The sequence below is a fragment of the Carassius gibelio genome, chromosome A13 (assembly GCF_023724105.1).
Source record: "Carassius gibelio isolate Cgi1373 ecotype wild population from Czech Republic chromosome A13, carGib1.2-hapl.c, whole genome shotgun sequence".
In the NCBI taxonomy this organism is placed as follows: domain Eukaryota; kingdom Metazoa; phylum Chordata; class Actinopteri; order Cypriniformes; family Cyprinidae; genus Carassius; species Carassius gibelio.
In genome coordinates, this window is record NC_068383.1 from 14,595,255 (window position 1) to 14,617,777 (window position 22,523).

General features: G+C 36.9%; 1 protein-coding gene across 2 annotated transcripts; it reads left to right on the forward strand.

The window, feature by feature from the left end:
• Positions 1–1,571: 1,571 nt before the first annotated feature.
• LOC128026264 (PH and SEC7 domain-containing protein 1-like) lies at positions 1,572–22,482 on the forward strand. 2 transcript variants are annotated; one of them, XM_052613160.1, is made up of 13 exons: positions 1,572–1,979; positions 5,490–5,675; positions 6,080–6,160; positions 6,286–6,398; positions 6,537–6,595; positions 7,326–7,415; positions 14,114–14,157; positions 16,993–17,180; positions 17,757–17,827; positions 17,929–18,086; positions 19,003–19,147; positions 19,769–19,912; positions 19,990–22,482. In XM_052613160.1, exons 1-13 carry the CDS (start codon positions 1,900–1,902, stop codon positions 20,248–20,250), a joined length of 1,620 nt encoding a protein of 539 aa, XP_052469120.1. In that variant the 5' UTR covers positions 1,572–1,899; the 3' UTR covers positions 20,251–22,482. The 2 variants fall into 2 exon arrangements, with proteins under 2 accessions (XP_052469120.1, XP_052469121.1); XM_052613161.1 differs by lacking the exon at positions 1,572–1,979 and adding an exon at positions 4,505–4,737.
• The last annotated feature ends 41 nt before the right edge of the window (positions 22,483–22,523 follow it).

Consider the following 22,523-nt stretch of genomic DNA (forward strand, 5'->3'; position numbering starts at 1 on the left):
ATTCCTGTCCTCATCATAGTATGACATCAGGCTGTAGTCGCTCTCAAAATGCAAACAGATGTTTTGATGATAGATGGTAGCCACAACTTCATGTAATTTGCTCATTTTTACACATGTGAGTAACCAGTTGATGAGTGAAAAGGGATTTCATGGGCTTTCTATTACAAGATGGGTTTACAAAAAGAATCACCGGTTGAGTATTTACCACTGGAGGGCAGTGCTGAGCTTTGTGATTGTACTGAGATACCAGCTCACTTTGTTTTCTGGATGATCTGTTTTGACTTGAAATGAACTCTTAATAGACTTTCTTTTAGGAATGCCCTTGATGAATGTAGTGTGAACTTTTTTTCTCATGCATTTTTTAAAATGTATGTTAACATGAAGGGCTTGCTTCAAACCATCGAACGGTACGTAGCAAGCAGTCATATAAGGATAAAGTTCCTAACTAAATACGTTTTCCTTGGGTATGGCTGCACAGTATCCTTCCAGGGCTGTGACTGACCCGGAATCTCAGGGTCAGAGTTGAGTTTAGGCCTATAGTATCTTACTACTCCTTCCTGTCTGCTGTCAGAATAAATCAGAGGGCAGCGTCAGCTATTTGATCTTGTTTTCCAATAAAAAAAACAACAAAGCCTCCTTAAAAACAATGAATTAAAAAACTCTAAATTCACTCCAAAATAAAATTGCTCTTGCTGTATAATTCTTAAATTTAATATTTTTCTTACATTTTTTCATTAGGAAATTGTTGTTTCTTGATCTGTATGCAAAATTAATTTATGTTTTATGATAGATTCATATGAAACAAATTATTTCAATGTTTTAATTAAAAAAAACACACACAAGACAACAATGTTGATGTTGACAACAATGTTGAAAATATATGCATTTGACCTTTTGGAAACATAAGAATTGTGCAACAACAGCAGTGTTTCACAGAGTTTTGTAGCTTTTAGACGGGCATTTTAATGTGGCATAATGTTTTCAAGTCCCGAACAATAAGGAACATTGTCTGGATATTTTATCTGAGGTTTACTGTGGTTATTAAGTGCGTGTAGGCTTTGATACCTGGCTCATCCACTACATTCCTTCTCCTGCTATGGGGCTAGATAGACCTGGAGCTTTGCCAGACACATTCGGTCTCCATGGTGAGAGCAGATTAACTTGTCTTGTGATTTTCAGGGTTTTAAATAGAGTGAGCAGGAAACTATTACTGTTACAGCAGGGCTGTATCTGTCCATTATTTGATTTAAATGGCCACTGATATTGAAAAACCACAATCCATTATTCTAACACATAATTCTGGCCTGCATTTGTCCTTATAGATTGATACATATTAATAATTTGTTAATGAGACTATGTATTCAGTACCATGTTGAAATGGAGATTGACTAAGTCTAATGGGAGGGACGAAAGGCAAGACAAAGAGAGGAAGAGAGGGCTGAAAAGAGGGGAAAAGGGGGGGTAAACTGTGGTGAAAGGAAATACAGACCATATCCACCAGAGAAAAATAGCTTAGATGATAAGAGAGGAACATGTATTCAGATCCACAAACACGCACAAACAGGCAAGCGTAAGGTGGAAGCTGGTGGGGCGAGAAAGAACGAGAGAAAATAAAACAGATGAACAGCTGGATTGTTCCTCTGACTACGCAATGGGTACAAAAAGAGCTTGTAAAAGTTTGGAGTAGGATCAGCTATCACAGCAACTAAAAGACTTCAATGACAGTTGACAAGGGACTTGCAAAAGCAGAGGGTCAGATTTCTTCTAAACCTCCACAGGCTAGTTCTGGACAAAGGGAGGTTCAGGGAAGGGTAGAAAATGTTGGAGGCTGGATGCTGGGTTTATAAGCGAGCTCCTGTCTTCTGGCTATGTAAGGTGTGAAGGGGCAGGGCTAAGGAGATGGCTCATTATGTGCTCTGCTGGAGGGGTGGGGCCTTGGAGGATAATTACATGTATGCCCCCCACCCTGCCATATACCGGTGAGTAAGAAAATACTGACTTCTTTTGAATATTTTTTAGGTATCAGTGTTATAGTATCAGTGAGATACTATTATAGATTTATTAATGTTTTTTTTTATGCTTTTTAATTTTACTTGTAAAGTTTTACAAATGTTCTTTTGTTTCTGATATTTTTATTAGCAATTAATTTATTATTGTCATTATTAAAATATATGTAGTGTTTATTTTTAATTCTTATTTTTTCAGCTTTAGTTATCTTAATCTCATTTGCTAAATAGTGTTTGGTGAATACCTGAGGCAGTTCACAGTTTATCGCACTATTAAAATGCAGTATTTAAAGGGGGGGGGGGGGGGGTGAAATGCTATTTCATGCATACTGAGTTTTTTACACTGTTAAAGAGTTGGATTCCCATGCTAAACATCGACAAAGTTTCAAAAATTAAGTTGTACGTTTGAAGGAACAAAAATACTCCTTCCGGTTTGTTACAAGTTTCGGAAAGTTTTTTTCGAGTATGGCTCTGTGTGACGTTAGATGGAGCAGAATTTCCTTATATGAGTCCTGAGGCACTTCTGCCGTAAGAGCGTGCGTTCCCGTAGAGCAGAGCACTGAGAGCACAACAGACTTCACTGATCAGAGCGAGAGCGTCGCGAAATGTCACAAAAGAAGTGTGTTTTTGGTTGCGAGGGCAAGACAACCCTGCACAGATTACCAAAAGAGAAACAGCATTAAGGGACCAGTGGATGGAGTTTATTTTTACAGAGCATCAACGGAGTTGTGCAAGTGTTTGTGTTTGTTCCCTGCATTTCGAAGATGCTTGTTTTACAAACAAGGCCCAGTTTGACGCCGGATTTGCACATCGTTTATTTCTTAAGGATAATGCAGTCCCAACGAAAAAGGGTCACGATCGTGTGTTGGAACCACATGCGGTGAGTAAAACTGCTTCAAATATCTCTGTGTTGTTAACTTAGCTATCAACGTGTAAGCACATCAAGTAAACAACATGCGATGTTTTCATCAAACTGCACTTTCCACATGTAACGTTACAGCTTAAAAAAAAAAAAAAAAAAGACGACATAAAGTGGAACTTAGTCATTTTCCAAAACCGCTAAGCAAATATATACAGTTTCAGTACATACCACATAGAGACGTCGTTGCTGATGCTGCTCTTGTTAAATTTCAGCCTCTGGATCTGATTCTGGATCATAAATATACGCTGAATCTGACTGTTAGCCATGATTTGTTTTGGATGTTTTTTTCCTCACGGTAATGTCACAGCTTCCAAACGCTATCAGCGCAAAAGCCTACTGGCGCTCGTGATTCTTTAGCTCCGCCCACATGTCACGCCTCCAGTCGGTCGTGTTTTTCAGGGAAAAATCCTAACAGACTATCTTTCTCTTATGAATATAATAAAACTAAAAACTTTTTGGAGTTATGAAGGATGCAGTACTACTCTATAGGTACTCAAGATTAACAGGATATTGAGTGAAAACGAGCATTTCACCCCCCCTTTAAAAGCATTTCAAGATTTTTATGAAGACCATTATGGTCTCAATTTAACAGCAGGGGTCTGAATTAAATTGAGGTTTGGTTTGGGTGGGCTGACTCCTCTAATTAAAATTTGTTGTTAAAACGACTTTTACATATAAGTATATTTTTTTGTCAGGTTTTTTTGTATATATATATATATATATTTTGGTAACAAAAAAGTTAGATTAGTTAGTTAGCTACCTGATTATAAATAGATGCTCACTACCAGAAATCGTATTAACCAAAGGTCAGTTCCTTTTCATCAGGATCATCATCTGACAGAGCATTGACAAAACATAAACACTGTCACTATCACTTCATTGCTGATTAAAATATGACAAAGATATCACAATCAGATTTATATTGCGTTACACAAGACAAACCTCAACACACTGTGAAACTTCCTCCTTCAAATTTCTTCGAAAAACATCAGCTCACTAAAAGCCACTGTATAGTTTGTACACTGTTGTTATTGTCACTTTTCATTACCAGTCAAGACCTAAAATTCTAGTGCAACTCCTTTTCAGTGTAAGGTAGTATCATATCCTCAGCATGTGATACTGGAATCATTCTTAGTCTAAGCTATGTAGTCATGCAAAAAAAGTTTAAATTATGCAGTCCTTTTTCCTCCTTTGGTATGTAAATCTTGTCATCCATCGTTAAAAAGAGGTGTGTTAAAAGTTTTTTAAAATGCACTGGAATGTTGTAGAGCCTCAGCACATGTGAGGTGATTATTTGCATATGCCTCACTGCATTTATTTGTGCAATGTAGAAATATGTATCGGCATTTGTGGCTATCATTGTCTTGCATTTTAGCTCTGTTTAAGCGCCCTCACCAAACAAGTTATTCAAACACAGGTGTCTAATTATATGATGTCTGACATTAAAAAAATCTATATTTAGCAAAGGTGTATCTGTTAGTCACCACGCATCTTTGTAAAAGCCCTTCTCACATCCTAGAAGCCGTGGCGGAAAAGCTCTCTATATTTCTTCCTGGTTTTCTCTGCCGTGTTACTATCTGTCCATTGTTTGAAGAAGAAACAGTCTGCCCTCATACCCTTTTTTCGAGTCTCCTCCCCTGCCTTGTTTGTGAACTATCCGGTCGGAGTAGGTTAGGAATGGAGAACTTCAGAACAAACAGATGAAGACAGATGACGGTGTGACCTGCATGTGGCATGAGCTTTCTGGTGTTCGTTCATCTAAAAGACTTTTGGAATGCAGTGGTTAAAAGGCAGAGTTGGGTCACTAAGGTAGAGTAGATGCTTTTTTAAAGCACTTTTTCGGGAGAGCTCCATTTGTTTTGGTTTTATATAAAGTTTGCCAGAGTTTTATGTTTTTGTTTTTGTTTCAAGACTGAATGAAATGTATTTAGTATATATATATATATATATATATATATATATATATATATATATATTTGACTCTTTTAATACAAGTTAAACTTCTTTCTGTTCTCTAATTATTCACATGTGAATATCAGTTGAAGCAGATGTGTGTATGACAAGCTTTTGTGCATTTGAATGGTGTACAAAGGGTGAATGTATTATGCGCTCACAATAGTTTGTCAGGTGTGCTTTTTTTTTTTTTTTTGCTTTTTTTTTAGTTGTTATGCTAGTTTCTCTGTAAATGGTGGATGGAATTGATCTGCTGGGAAAGAGTTTGTAAAGGTAGATCAGATAGACTCTATTTACATCACACTGCTAGTGCATATGACAGGTTCAGACATGACTGATAAAAGATAAACAAATTTAACCTCATGATTTGACTGCTTTAATGAATAGTCAGTATTAATATGTTCAGTATGCTTTAGTATGGTTCAGTATGCTTATGTTGTGTTGTCCATGATGGCTGATTTTAGGGCCAAGCATATTTAGATATCATATCCGGGTTGCCTTTTTACAAGTAAAATGTTTACCACTTTTACTTTTACTTGGTAACTCCTATTCAAATAAAAGTGTGTCACCTGTCATGTGAATTACATTTATTTTTCCTCTGTTTCCAGAGAGAGGCCGCCCCGTCCGGTGTCTGAGTCCGATTCAGTGGTGGCTGAGCGATTGGCTGTGGGCGGCACTGAAACTCTGACCAATGGCAACAAATCTGATCTCCAGGCTGCAAAACGGTTGGCCAAACGTTTGTACAGTCTTGATGGATTCAAGAAGTCAGAGGTGGCACGTCACCTGAGCAAGAAGTGAGGTTTATTTTAACCATTAATAAATACTAATGAGGCTTATGTTTGCATTTATTTTAATTCAGTCTTAGCTCTTCCTTTGTTTTTTGTGCTTTTGTGAAGCAAAGTTATCTTTGATTATAATAATAAATACCATGTTTTAGGGCAAATGTGGAGAAATATACAGTGGGGACTGTGTTTTAAATATTTAAAACTGAAAATAAAGTTTTAGGTTTTTGAAAATAAAAAAATGTAACAAACTAAAATGAATAGTAAATATGAGTAATTCTGCACTGTTTTTAGGGTCACTTATTTGTGAAAATAACCATGTGAACATCTTTGTATGAAAGGATTGATTTTTGACCCCCCAGTATGAGGCCCAAAAATGTATTTTCTGAGCTTTTCTCTTTTCATGACTTGTGCAGCAATGATTTTAGTCGCATGGTGGCGGCGGAGTATCTCAGTTATTTTAACTTCTCAGGGATGACGGTGGATCAGGCATTAAGGTGAGCAAGCTATTCCTCCCTTTTTTACTTAAGTAAATATTTGCTTTCATTTTCACGTGTCCAACAGGTTTATTCAAATTCTCAGTCTGCTTTTCCTGTTGTCTTATGTCGTTCTTGTTTCTTAGAATGTTTTTGAGAGAGTTTGCCTTGATGGGAGAGACACAAGAGAGGGAGCGGGTATTATCCCATTTCTCTAAAAGATACCTCCAGTGCAACCCGAACACGAAACTAAATGAAGGTAAGCCATACCAGCATTGTGTGTGTGAATGAACGCATTTGTTGTGCATCTGGGGTGTATTATAATATGACTAACACTAGGGGGTGCCCTTGCTCTGATTGTGTGAGCTAATAGGAGTACTGTGCCTCTGTGTTTCAGACAGTATTCACACACTGACTTGTGCCCTGATGCTGCTCAACACTGATCTGCATGGTCAGGTGAGTTTGAGAATGACTTATCTGCTGTTCTGATGTACCAGAAACATAACACACAATGAAAAAAAAAAAGAATCCCAACGTCGTTTAACTTGGAAAACATACACTGATTCTTTGTGACTTTAAGTTTTAAACATACTCCATGAAATTGTAACTTATTATTATATTAATTATATTAAATGATTCTTATTTGTGTAATATACAGTAAGCTATAAAGCATAAATCCTTAAACCCATAAATGTTTACTATGTTTTTGCCGTGCATAAGTTAATCTTCTAAAATGAATGCCAGTCACATAGCTGAAATGTTCATGTCTGTTTTGTGGAAAACTAAAAAATATTATAAGACTGTTAAAAAACTGGAAGTTATAATAAGGTGTTTATTGTGAAATTACTATTGTTATTATTACATGTACATGATCTGAGTCTCTGTGAGGGGAGCTGGAACTGTGTTTTTAGGATGGATTTTCTTCTTTGAGCTGTTCAGCACCCTTGAGGGGATGAGGAGGAGTGTCGGTTTTACAGTTAGGAATTAAAATAGAAATTCATCCACAAATGTAATAGTCAAAACATTTCTCAGGGGAAGCCAAATAATTTTTGCACAAAATATTATCATGTTTACTGCCCACTGTGTACTTGGTATTTTAAGCGTTGTTGAGTGCACAGAAACTGTGAAATAGGTCAGCGCATCAGCTGACTGTGAATTTATATACTATCGTCTCTCTCTCGTTCAGAACATCGGGAAGAGGATGTCCTGCACGCAGTTCATAAGTAACCTGGAGGGGCTAAATGATTGCCAAAACTTCCCAAAAGATCTTCTCAAGGTTTGTAGGGTTTTCAAGCATTCACACAATGACCTCTTTTGTATATTGAATGATCCCATTAAGGTCTAATTGTGTTCAAGCCATAGAAGACATTTACCTGCTCCACAGCTAGTGAAATATCCCTGTGTGTAATTAGCTTATTCTAAATAAATTAAGGCATGCACATTCTTTCTCTTGAAAAAAGGCTCACTCATATTAATATGATGCATTTTTAGTAATTTTGGATAGTTAATTAGCTCATTATTGTCATAGTGGAATAGTAGAAAATTATTAATAAAATAATTAATATTTTCCCACACTACAAAGGCCAAAATTTTGGGATTGGTTAGATTTTTCAAATGTATTTGAAGGAAGTCTCTTATGCTCATCAAGGCTGCATTTATTTGATAAAAAACAGTACATAATAATGCTTTGATATACTCTTGTGGCTTTATTTAAATGTATAGAATCTGCAATGTTTTCAATCAATATTCATAATAATCTGATTCATATCTGAACATTCTTGTGCAATGTAAATTATTATCAGAATATTCTTGTGCATGTAAACGCCATATAAAGGGCATCTTTTTTGTAGATATTTTATATTGTAGATAAGTTGTGGAAGAACCCTTCTCACAGATCATAGCTACAAGTTGAAGCGTTGAGTTATAATGCTGCACTGAATACACTCTGTGCCTGAAATTATTGATTAATTGCCATTTTATTGTTTGCCATGTTTGAAGTTGAGTGTTGTGACTGAAATCAGGGTGATCAGACGGTCAGAGGATTTCAGTCGCAGCTGATGTCAATGAACTTCCTGTGCTCCAATGTGCTTGCGCTGAGGGTTTGTCTATTTTAGTCCCTTCTCTCGGATTACAGGCCACGCTGCACAAGAATAATAGCCACATGATGACCGCACCTGAACCACTCTGCTAATATGTGCTTTAAAATCACAGGGAGCCTTTCAAACCTTTGGTCCTCCCACTCTCTCTCTCTCTCTCTCTCTCTCTGTCGCTCATCCCTCGTTCTCTCCTCCGCCCTCTCACTCTGTGCCTCGCTCTATTCCATCACCTCCCACCCCCTCGCTCTTCACAGTTTTTCTGTGCTCTCTTTCTCTCTCTGTCTCTGCCATCTTGCTCTTTGTTTCACCTTGTAATCTGCAAAAAGGTACTCTCCTGAACTGTGCTTAGCCCTCTCTATCTAGGATATTTCCATATCTATAGAATCCTCCTTATCTCAGGCCTTGGCTGATGAATGGCATCCTTCTTCTCTCTTGTCAGCTCTGGCCTTCTTTCTCCTGGTTTCTCTCCTCCTAACACTATGTCGAGGTGTGAAGGCCACACAGTTGCCTAGTAAAGAGAGTTAGTGTGTCTCTTGACCCTTTTTTTCCATCTCTGTCTGCCTGATATTATAACATATTTTAGGGTTAAATATAGCGCAGATAAAGATGGCAACTGAGAGAGACGCCTGCGAGCCAACAGGTTAGGCTCTCAGTGCCGGTGAGGTTCATGACAGTTAACGCCCGTGACAAACCTGTGTGAAGTCTGTCTTCATGCCAGCAGCAGCAGCAGGGGTGGCAGGGAGGACAGATGGGAATTTGGCTGCCACACGGCCTCTCACTGAAATGAGGGTTCTGTCATGGTATTATCATAATGCATTACAAATTGCTCATTTTCTCTCTCCTGTCCCCCTTTCTCTTTTTTTGTTCCCTCTTGTTCAGTGTGCAAATGATGGTTATGTTCTTTAAATCAGTTGTGAGAACAGCATGATTCCTTTGTTATCTCTCAGGTTGAGATTAATGAGTGTGTGCATATGCATCATTGCGTTATGTATTATGCTCCTACTACTGGTCACTACACAACTTACAGCTTCAAACTGTGAGAGATGGTGTTTTGACGATTGATTTTTAGATATCTGGTAACACTTCAATAAGGTTCAGTACTTTAACATGAGTTAATGCGTTAGATATCACGAACTAACAATAAAGCAAAGTGCATTAATTGATCTTGCTTAATGTTCATTTTTAAATATTTTGTTGTTCATTGTTAACTCATGTTTGTTCATAATACACTAATAACTAATGTTCATTTTTACAACTTAAAATGTTAAAAAAGTATTAGTATACACTTCCATTCGAAAAAGAGCAAGTTTGTAAGATTCTTATGGTTTGAAATTATTTTTTTATGCTCACCAATGCTGCATTTACAAACACGATTCCAAAAAAGTTGGACAGTGTACAAATTGTCAGTTAAAAAGAAATGGAATAATTTACAAATCTCATAAAATTATATTTTATTCACAATACAATATAGATAGCATATCAAATGTTGAAAGTGAGACATTTTGAAATGTCATGCCAAATATTGGCTCATTTTGGATTTCATGAGAGCTACACATTCCAAAAAAGTTGGGACAGGTAGCAATAAGAGGCCGGAAAAGTTAAATGTACACATAAGGAAAAGCTGGAGGACCAATTTGCAACTTATTAGGTCAATTGGCAACATGATTGGGTATAAAAAGAGCCTCTCAGAGGGGCAGTGTTTCTCAGAAGTCAAGATGGGCAGAGGATCACCAATTCCCCCAGTGCTGTGGTGAAGTTTCTGTGAGAAAAATTGCAAAGAGTTTGAAGTTATCATCATCTACAGTGCATAATATCATCCAAAGATTCAGAGAATCTGGAACAATCTCTGTGCGTAAGGGTCAAGGCAGGAAAACCCTTAGACAGCACTGCATCACATACAGGAATGCTACTGTAATGGAAATCACAGCATGGGTTCAGGAATACTTCCAGAAAACATTGTCTGTGAACACAATCCACCGTGCCATTCGCCGTTGCCGGCTAAAACTCTATAGGTCAAAAAAGAAGCCATATCTAAACATGATCCAGAAGCGCAGGCATTTTCTCATTTAAAATTAACTGTGGCAACGTGGAAAACTGTTCTGTGGTCAGACAAATCAAAATTTGAAGTTCTTTTTAGAAAACTGGGACGGCATGACATCCAGACTAAAGAGGACAAGGACAACCCAAGATGTTATCAGTGCTCTGTTCAGAAGCCTGCATCTCTGATGGTACGGGGTTGCATGAGTGCATACGGCATGGGCAGCTTACACATCTGGAAAGGCACCATCAATGCTGAAAGGTATATCCAAGTTCTAGAACAACATATGCTCCTATCCTCTTTCAGGGAAGACCTTGCATTTTCCAACATGGCACTGCCAGACCACATTCTGCATCAATTACAACATCATGGCTGCGTTGAAGAAGGATCCAGGTACTGAAATGGCCAGCCTGCAGTCCAGATCTTTCACCCATAGAAAACATTTGGTGCATCATAAAGAGGAAGATGCGACAAAGACCTAAGACAGTTGAGCAACTAGAAGCCTGTATTAGACAAGAATGGGACAACATTCCTATTCCTAAACTTGAGCACCTTTTCTCCTCAGTCCCCAGATGTTTGCAGACTGTTATAAAAAGAAGAGGGGATGCCACACAGTGGTAAACATGGCCTTGTCCCAAACTTTTTTGAGATGTGTTGATGCCATGAAATTTAAAATCAACTTATTTAATTTTCTCAGTTTAAACATTTGATTGTCATCTATGTTGGATTCTGAATAAAATATTGAAATTTGAAACTTCCACATCATAGCATTCTGTTTTTATTCACATTTTGTACAGTGTCCCAACTTTTTTCGAATCGGGTTTGTATTTGATCAAAATAATTATTCAATGATTGTGAATTATTTTTATAATATTTTATTTTCTCTTTTGTTATGTTTTAAAATGCAGTTTATTCCTCTGATGGCAAAGCTAAATTGGTGCTCAAAAAAACAATTATTAGTTTTGATGTTGAAAACATTGTACTGCTTAATATACTGTAAATGTGGAAACAATGAACAAAAAAAATTCACCCTTGCTGAATAAAAGTATTATTTTCATCAAAAAGAATGTAATAAAGTCCAGAACTTTAGAATGGTAGGGTATGTACCAAATAACATTCAGTTTAAGATAAAAAAAAATTATTGAAAGTAGGAATAATAATAAAAAAAGATGAAAAGAAAAGATGAAAAGAAAAAATACAATTTTATTTATTTTATAGTTTATTGTTAGTTTATACTTCATAACTGTTAACGTGTACTTTATCACTGATAGAATGCTGTATTGATCTTTTACCATCCGGGACTGGAACTTAATTACAGAAAATTTAACAAAAAAACTTTTTCCATAATAGTTCAGGCACTATCTATGTTGCAGCAGCCACTGCACAACAAACATGGATGTAATTCCATTTCCATTTCCAATTTAATTTCCAAGATGTGTTTGGTTTGTCAAAGGTGTATTCAGACCTTTTCAATTCAGGCTGTGCTTGTGCAATCTCAACTGCTGGCATCCCAGTCTGCTTATGATGAACACATGGAGTCTTTCTTGTGCTCGAACGTGAGCAGATAAAAAGCTCACTCTGCTCAGCTCACTGGGATAACTGCTGGCTGCCTGGTGACAGTGGCCAAATAAAAGCAGGTCACGTTTGAATAAAGTTAGACTCAGACTATGGGATGCCCAGTGTCCCAGAGCTGTCTGTTACAGACAGAGGGAGAGAGCGAGCGAGAGAGAACAGGATGCATCAGTGAGCAGAGTGCCAAAAGAACCTGCACCAACCAAATGAATTCACTGCTTCAACAATATCCCCAGTGACTTGTTATATTGCCCAATTTGTATTGATAACATAAGCTGACTGTTCAATTGGCTGCTCCCATGTGTGAACTGTCCAATTATAATTTGTAACAAATTTGGCAAATGGATAAAGCATTTGGGTAATGCGTATAGATTAGAAAAGCAATTTGTACAAGCTTTATGCAATAACTGTGAAAATGATTTTTCGAGTTGTAAATAAAACACAAGATTATTGGCTAGTAAAAAAAATTTTACAGTGACATTTTGCATTTAAAGTGATTTATGATAATAATTAGAGCAACAGGTTTATTGCTTATTTGTTATCGTTATACATTACAACATACCTTTTTTACAATATGTGTCTTGAAATTGCGAGTGTGGCAGTAATGTGATGTGAGGATTTGCACGTTCGAGATCCCTGAAAACTGACTGACATTCACAGGAGGGTGGGATCATCGAACATTCAAGTGCCGTGATTTGTCAGTCATGCTGGGAGACGGGATCAATTGAGAAGCAGAGCATGAGAGAGACCGTGAAAGAGATCGGGTGAGATTGTGAATGCAAGAGAGAGATGGGAGGGTGAACACTCCTCCCTCACAAGATCTCATTCTCACCGCACAGCCCATTTTTTTATCTGCATCACGGAGGAGGAAAAAGACTGAGGAGAAGAAGACAAAAGCGCAGGACTCAGACGCCAAACCTCTATTGTTCCTACAGTCATGCTGCAGAGCTGTGCAAAGAATCTGTGTCAAAGAATCTGCAAATTGGATAACGCGTGCGAGGATACAAGCTTGAAGAGAAAGAGAGGGATGAAAGAGAATTCCGGAAAACTTCTTATACATGCAAGCATATTGCTTTGCTGATTTCCTGCTCAAATCTAGTCCTTCTGTCTCTCACACATCTGATGTCTATTTTTCCGTCCCAGAGAGGGACGTTAGGTGACGTCACAGTTTTGGGATGCCAGTTTGAGAGTGGGTGGAAGCCAGACCCTCTCAGTCTGTTCCCTGCATGAGCCCATGTGTGTTTATCTCATGCATTTGCATCAGTGATGTTCGCATTCATCCGTCTGTCCTCCTCTCCAATTATCTCCATCCACCATCACGGTCCTCGCAAGCCATCTGCACTGCACCTGTGAGCGTGTCAGCATGCGTTGGTGAACGTGTGTAGGTGTGATGAGTTCGAGGATGTATACAAGGAAACAACTGGATGTTGCTCGCGGATCCTCATCCTTGATTGTCTTTGGTGTTTCAGTCAAAGCAGAAAGTTTGATGCAAAATGGCGCTGGTGGATTTGCAGTGGCCGGGCGATGTTTTTCCATGCATAATGAATAGGAATGGATCCATAATGCAAGAGTTGGAATCATTATGGAAGGCCTGATGCCCATGTGACACCTTCAAGGATCTGCCAAAGAGCTTCGCCACTGCCAGAGACTTTGAGTTTGCCACTGTGTCACTTTGAACTCTACTCTCTGGATTCTACTCGTGGAAGAAAGACTCCAACAAGTTTAATTTAACATTGTTTGATTCTAAAGCCTTCGTTTGGTCATCTGTGGATCCTGTATCTTAAATAATGATTGGTGTAAACAGTATTCACTCCATTGGTCGTCTCCGCTCTCGCTCCCTGTGCTCGGTGCGATGTGCACGGGACTTCAGTGTGATGGACCCGTTCCGTTACACCAAAGCACCTCGCTCGCGTTCTTTAAAGCCCCTGGCCTTCCCTGATCTGCTCGGCAAGGTTCAGGATGGCCAAAATCACCCACAAACCCGGAAGAAAAAACAAAAGGTAACACTTGTTAACTAGAGGGGCTGACCATGGAAGTTCTCTATTTTCCTTTTAATGATGGTTGGGTTGTTTTTCCATGTTTGAACTGAAATGCTACATGAAAAAAGTGTAGTCTGCAACCTGTTTCTGGTTCATGGTTATAGTTTCAGTTGCTATTTTTAGCCACGTCAGTGGGATGTTTGAGCATGCACACACATAAACACACGCAAAGGGAAAATCTATTGATGGGATTGTGTGCTTTAACGCTTTTGTTTTCCTCTTTTAATAGGCTCTCTACAACTCGATCAAAAATGAAAAGCTGCAGTGGACAATGTAAGTCTAATGTTTTCCCCTTTTCACTACATTATATTCAAGAGCACTATCCTCCTCATCCAGTGTCATCCAAAACATTTAAAGATAATTCAGTGCCTCTAGAAGTGTTACTCATTTAAAACGGTGCAAGCTCATTATAGAATCCTTTAGCTGAAAAGGCCTTTCATTCATTCAGTGAGTTGTGCTTATTAGGTGCACTTTTAGGAAAATAAGTTTTTAATATAGGTTTTATAAAGTTTTTATACAGGTTTTTGAAGATTTTATACAGGTTTTTGAATCCACTCTATTCTATAAAAAAATTTACCTTTTTGATATTAAAGATAAATGAAAGGATTCTTTAGGATCTATTAAATAATAGTTTTTAGTATTTAGTATTTTAGTATTTAATCTTACTTTTTTATTACTCATTTGTTTTTTGTTTTTTTTAGTTTATTTTAATGACAGTCTCTATTTTTACAAACTGTTTAATCCAGTTTTTACTGAAACGTTGTGTCAGTAAAGCAAACCAAATCCATAAAATATTATGATCTTTGCAACTCTTCAAGTGGTTTTGTTTTTATTTAGAACATTTTCACCAGGATACAAAGAATACAGTAGGGCTTTTTTGATTAAGCCCCTTTAAGGAATCTTTCAGGGGTTCCAAATATAAAGAGTAAACCCTTTAAGGTTGTATATAGAACCATACACTGTTAAAAATAAAGGTTCTTTATTGGCACTGATGGTTCCATGAAGAAGCTTTAACATCCATGGAACCTTTCCATAGGGGAAAAAAGAACTGTTCACTGAAAGGTTCTTTGGGGAGCCTAAAATGATTCCTTTATGGCATTGTTGCAAAACCCCCCTTTTGGAAAGCTTTTTTTATTAGTGTATGTACAGGTACTACTGTATATGTGTGTATTTATGACCTGTCCAGAGCTGTGTGATGCTCTAAACCCTTACTTTACACACTGGCTTTCCAGATTTTGTTGCCACGGTTACCGCAGTTAGCCTCTCCTTAATTACAGATTGAAATCGTTGACTTGCTAATAAAGTGCAGACTTAAACACAACCCTCTCTTACACACACATACTAACTCTCATGTAAACGGTGTTCGCTCCTTGAGATTTTCTGCAGTACTCTTGTTAATGTGTGAAGGAGAAAAAGCATGAGTGATTGTTTTTGATCTCTTTCATTCAGCAGCAGTTCTTTCATCTTCATCTATCCCAGCGTCTCTACACTCTACCCCTCCACTCTTTTAGTCTCTCTGTTTCGCACTCCCTCCATTTGATTCACTTCATTGCACTTTCATTTATTTAGCATTGTGTGATTCTCAGGTAAAGGGCATTGTTCACTGTATGAATCGATGCACGCCAGTCACTATTTTTATGTGCCTTCTCTTTCTACCTCCCTCTCCTCTCTTTCTGTCTCCCTCTCTCGTGGTGCTCCATCTTCTGAGCTGGCTCTCTTAGTTACTAGTGTGAAGGCCAGCAGTTACTAAGCAACAGATGAGAGCATTATCATGTGAAGGCAAAGCCTGTGTGCTGTACTTCGTAGCAGTTGGAGAGAAATGTGTAGCGCTCCAGACCTCAGGGGCTCTCCAGGGTGTCTGACTGCACTCCCTGCACAGTTGTCACTCAGCTGGAAATATGTACTGTAGATAAAATACAACTGTGCCAAGCACTAGGTAATAAAGATGCAGTTTCAGTCCTTATCAGTGACTCTAGATGCACAATAAGCAGCAATCATCGAAGCACCAGCGGCCAACTTTATCTGAAGCATTTTTCCTAATTTTTCCTTTTAATATTTATTATGTGTAGCCATAACTTATGCTTGCAGTTTAAGTGTTTGTTTTATTATTCATACCACAATAGTAAGTGTCTTTGTGTCTTTATAGAAATTTGATCATATTTAAATATATTCTCTGGGAAAAGACCATTAAATTGGGGCACGCTCGGTCCGTGTCAATTGAATGCTTTAAACTTTAAACTCGTGATTTCAGATTATGCTGCACTTTATGTATTTGCCCACTGTCATATTCATGTCATTTTCTCTGTGTGCTGTATGTGAAATGAGTTTTACCCTTGCTTTATTTGAAAAATATGATTCCCAGTGCACACAAACTTCCCAGAAAACTGTTGGTTACGGTGTTTGCTCACTTTTTAATTATATTTGTATTAAAAATTTATTTGTGTAAAATACTTAGACATCCAAAGTATGTTTATTTTACAATTTTTTTTATCCATTGTCAAATTATTACAATTTCTTAAATATGAATAATAATAATAATAATAATAATAATAATAATAATAATAATAATAATAATAATAATAAAAAGACATCTGCTTTATATCGGCTTACCTACTTTCCAAGATATCGGTATCAGCATTGGCTGTCAAAAAAACTATGTCGGTCGACCACTACTCAACACATGCTAAATGTCTCTGATCTCATTAGAGTAGGTGCACTATAATAAAGAAGAGTTTATTTTGCAGGCTATGATATATAAATCACAAGTTTTAGTGCATCAAGTGTAAGAGCAAAAACATTTTTTCAGATTTGCTAGAAAGAACAGTCAAAATATCAATGCACTGAGAATGTTTGTGTTAATTATGATTGGTCACCCAGAACACTCAAACAAACACATAGCAACCACCTAGCAGCATTTTAGCAACCCAACTATCTGTTGATGGCAATGCTTTTTCTTAGGGTGGCAGTTGCCCCTTGAGTTCATGACCCCTTTAAAGGTAAATGTTGGAAGTCTGGGAATTTAGCAATAGTATGTTAAAATACCTTTTGGGTAAAGGTGAGAATCCAGGGAACTGTTCATAATAAAGCTCTTGCTTGTGTATTCCTCAGCGATGAGGAGGAACTGCGGAAGTCTTTCTCTGAGCTGGATGGCAAGAACGACTCCACATCACACACAATGAAGCAGACCAGCAGCGGTGGAAACCCCCTCATCAGTGTCGCACAGCAGTCCAGCGCTCAGGTCTACATGAACGGCTTTCTCGTGAGGAAAGTTCACGCAGATCCTGATGGCAAGAAAAGTAAGTCATCCCTCAAATATAGACTTTTATTTGATTTAGTTTGTTTTCATTATTTAATGCAGCATTTAAAAACATATATTTTAGTTTAGAAAATGAAAGAAGAAAATTATTGTTTTGCTTTCCAGTAAAAATATCAAATATCTGAATAAAATGATCTGAATACTGTATATAACAAAAACATGCATTTAACTGATAAGAAATTAATTATAGACAAAAAAAAAAACATTATAAAATATTTTACTATTATACTTCATATATATTTTTGTATAATATTTTATACATTTTATAAGTGTTTTTCTTTGTTGTGTTAATAAATCTAAACAACAAGATATTTGTCAATGGGTAAAAAAAATAAAAATATTTTTCTCCTAAAACAAGTATTATCTCAAAGTTCAGCTAATTTAGTAAATGTATCCTGCTTTAAGAATTTTTTTATATTTTCACAAGAAATCAGATGATCTGTATTTTGATTATTTCACTGCATTTTTATAAATATGATTATCTAGTTCTAAGATATTTAACTTAACTATTAAACAACCTTAACTGCTTTAAGTTTACTGTTTGTTGTTGTTTAAGCCCCACGAGGTAAAAGAGGATGGAAGACATTTTATGCTATTCTAAAAGGACTGACCCTCTTCCTGCAAAAGGTACATTTTAGTCATTAATGTTTCATACTATATGGATCATACTTTCCTGTGGTTGCTGTACAGATATTAACTGTAAAAAAAACTTTGGGATTGGTCTACAGGATGAATATCGTCCAGATAAGCAGCTGTCTGATGAGGACTTGAAGAATGCAGTATCAATCCATCATTCTTTAGCCGTGCGGGCAGCAGACTATAGCAAGCGACCCGATGTGTTTTACCTTCACACTGCTGACTGGAGGGTCTTTCTTTTCCAGGCAACGTAAGTTGTTGTCTTATCTTTATTATAAGGGTGATTCAATACAAAATCAGAGAAAATTTTACATCTTTACGCTTTTTTTAATAGGATTTCTTTTTTTTTTTTATAACATTTTTTTTAACCCCTTTACACAATTCATAGTAGCCTACTGTAATGCTATAATTCAGCATTTCCATTACAGGAGCAAATTGCATTTTAAACTATATTAGATAGAAAATGGTTATTTTAATTGTAATAGTATTTCTCATTATTAATGTTTTTACTGCATTTTTTATGATTAAATGAATGCAGCCTGGGTAAGCATAAGAGAACATAAAAATACCGACCCTTAACATTTCAACTGTCCTGTATATAAGAAAGGAAATTAAATCAGTTTTAGCCATTTATAGAACTTTTTGCAACTTTTGCATAACTTGGACACTTTGTCACTTCGATAACAACTTTTGATAACAAGAAGCCTTAGTCAGCAGAAGCCTCCTGTTGCTTTGTCTTTAGGAAGCAGGAAAGCACAGAAATACACAATGTCTTTCTTTCAAACACACACACACACACACACACACACCTGAGTGCACTAGCTGGCTGTTGATTACATGTAGGGTTGGTAATGCCCTTGTCAAAATGGTCTCATCTCAGATGAATGACTCCATGTATATCTCCCAAGAGGACGGATCCTTCTCAGCTATTCTGTCTGTCCCAGAAACACATACTAAAACTATCTCCCTTTCATTCTGCTCCATCTGCTCCACTTCATCTCTTCTACTAACAGCTGCCTGCTAATTGTTCAGTTTTTCCAGTCTGTGTCATTTGTATTAACCATGTTTCTTTGAGCAGGAAAAAATTAGACATGTTTTTTTTCCATTTACTGAATTCTGTTATTTTGCTGCCCTCTGTTTAACCGGTGCTTGCATTTCACCTCTAGCAATGCAGAGCAAATGCAGTCCTGGATAACCCGCATCAACACGGTGGCAGCCATGTTCTCTGCCCCTCCCTTCCCAGCAGCCATTGGCTCCCAAAAAAAGTTCAACCGCCCTCTTCTGCCAGGTTCAAACACCAAGCTCCCACAGGTAATCAACACTGCTCTCTCTTACGGGGCGTCACACTACACTTCTCATTCCGCTCACATGCATGTGAATGCTGGAGACCAGAAATGCAAGCTCATGTGAAGACGTTTAACATTTCAAACATGAGCAAATCTCTTTGCACTCATGTTGAATTTAAGTGTGAAGAATAACTTTATAACATTTTCAACACAAGTTTAAATTAAATGACTTTAAATACATGTGAATGTGCATTATTTTCAAAAACATTTTTAAATACATTTTTCAAGGTTTTTAACAAATATTATGAATTATCAATTCATAATAATAATAATAATACATATCATTGCTGAAACCATATGACATTTTACCTGAACTAATCCTACCTGATATCTGTTATTTTAAGAAATTAATAACCTTGAATACAGAGTCTCTTGGGTCTTCTCTATGATGTAATTTCCCGTTCACCACGAGTCTGATTTGCCGTTTTGTTTTAAAACTATTTATATTTTTACAAAGCTGTTTATTATTTTACCCTTTTTATTGTCATTGATATATCTGAACTGACAGTAACTTTTTTTTAATATATATATTTATTTACTTTTTAACAAATCATTTTTTTTAAATGTTCTTCATTATAATACTAAGGAGGAGCAGCTTAAGTCTCACGAGACACGGTTTCGAGCCATTTCTGCTGAGCTCCAGGAACTACGCTCTTCGTCGCAAGACCGCAGGACTAGAAGCAGGGACCAAGAAGAGTACAAGCAAAGGGAAGAGTATCTGGACTTTGAGGTAAAAAAAAATTTTCACTACACGCTTCTTTCCTTCACTCTTCACTCCATTTACATCTTCCTAAATGTATCTTGTAGAAAACACGCTATGGAACATATGCAATGCTTCTGAAAGCTAAGATCCGCATAGGGGAAACAGACCTGGAGGCATTTGAGGTGCGTTTGTTTGACGACGGCGGCCTGCAGAGGGCTCACTCCAGCCCCATGATACCCCAGGACAACAGCCACGCCAGCAGCACCAGAGCGTCGAGCAGGAGCAGGAGCAGCAGCGCCAGCAGCAGGAGGATCAAACGCTCACACAGTCAGAGACACAGCTACAGACAGGCTCTCAAACTGTGAGAAAGCCCAAGCGGAAGAGCTTGTTTATCTGCATTCAAGGGCTGAATATAGAGCGTTACCAGGATGGCTGCAGTTTACCTTGATGTCTGCTCTAAAGTCATCATGATTATGAAACTGTGATTGGGGTTGCTAAGCCCCATGTGACTGCCGGTAAAGCATGCTTTTCTGGCCAGTAACCGCAAGCCCATATCTGCCAGACGGCAGATGAGAAGGAGCACCAGCCTCACGTTGTCTTATTTCTGTCAGTCTGTGTTTTCACCACGAACTTGTTTGGTTTATCTGTGTATTCTGCTTGCTGATCGTCAGTTTAGCACTTGTCGCTTTTCAAGCTGAAGTGCAAATTTAATTTGGTGGCCCTGGGAGAGGCAGCCAAATGAGAAGTAAACCTCTTTTTTGTGTGAACATACTGTTCACTTTATATATTTAAAGCATTGTAGATTTAGCTTTTTAAGGCTATCATTTCATCATTTGAGGTCGATCAAGCGCTTTAACTCGTTACGGGAAGTTTAGTTCTTTAAACCTTCTTGAAGCATGTCTCAAAGCATGCCTAAGATGTTTGAAGACAATCAGTTCCTCATTTGGTACAGTTACTAAGAATATGAATGCATTATTTTTTATGATAACTGTTCAGTGATAATGACAAATGCAAATAACACGTTCCTTGTGAACAATAGGTGCGCTTAATCGTATTGTATGAATGTGCACTTGAAGTACTTCAAATCTTAAAAGTATATTTTTAAGAAACTCTACTTGAGGGTGATAGAATATTAATGAAATTAAGGTCACTTATGTGCATTTAGAGTACTCTTTCTTGACTTGTTGACATTTAAGATAAATATCTTAAATGTACTTAATTGCAACTTTATTCCAAATGTGTAATAATAAGAAAAAAATATATATATATGACAAGTTTCAATTGAATTGACATTAAAGTGTATGTAAGGGCTTGTCAGTATATTCGGCAATACATTGTAACCATATTTTAACGTCAATTGAAGTAATTATGAAATTACAGAGAAAGATATGCAAAGTCCTACTTGAGTATATCAAACATTCACTCTTAAATGCACCTAATTGCATTTAATATAATATTGCATTTAAAGTATAATATTAATTTTATAATATTATCAGTTAATTGCAAATAACATGCAGTTAAGTGTCCAGTAAGTACTCTTTTTAAAAGTATGCTGAAGTGCACTTCTTTTTCACAAGGGATTCCATGCCGTCATAATTTCGACAGTAATGTCTGTACAAAATGAACAATCACCATGTGAAACGGATGTTAAAATTCATCAACTCCATTGTATTTTTTTTTTTTTTTTTTTTTGTATAATGTGTATTTAAAATGTATTGAGCTTGAGAATGACGTGATGCAAAATCTGTGTTAAAACCCTTTGGATATGGCCAAGCCATTGACTTCTCAGGCACTCTTTTTCAAATGTATGATCATTCATTCAGTGCTGGGGTTAAACAGGAGGCACTAAACAAAGACTGCATCCAATACCTCATTTGCGCTGAGACACCTGCTCAAGGGAGTGTCATTTAGTCGGAAGTAATTCTACCTGTTTACAATCTGGTGTGTTCTTGTGTTCCAAGTCATGCGAAGTATTGCTTTAAAGGAGAGTGAAGGCATGCCTCTGTGCTGCTTCTCATAACCTCATGAATCGTCTTATTGATATTTTAGAAACATGAAGGATCCAAGAAATTGTAAAACCTGAAAAACAACACTCTAATGCAAATCCAGGTCATGAGTATATAAACTGACTGTTAACACTGCCAGCATATTCAACAAATTCAGACATAAAGGACACAAGAACAAAAAAAAACGTAATGATTTTGACCTGATCTGGGACCTGAATTCCATCAAATGGCACTTCAACAGTGTTACGCTTCACTGCACTATGAAAAATAGGTGTATAAAATTATGTAATGAAGAGTTATTTATATATTTTGAACATTTATTATCAGATTGTTGAGTATTTGTTTATGACTTAAGCATATTGACTAAAAGGTTTATAAACAAGTTTTTATAGGGAACACTTAAGTAGTTTGGTGTCACCCAAAGATTTTGCAGTAAATTTAACTTATTTCTTATAACTTAGTTTTTAAGTTTGATGTGTTATCCATTATAGCTGTATATGTGATTATGTTACAGCCGCTCAGTAAAAAATGCTATATAATGTTTGTATGTTTTGAAGGCAGAGGCAAAATAAATCCATTTTGAAAGGATAACTGTTTCGTTTCATATTTAAATGTAGGTTTTTAAAAACCCA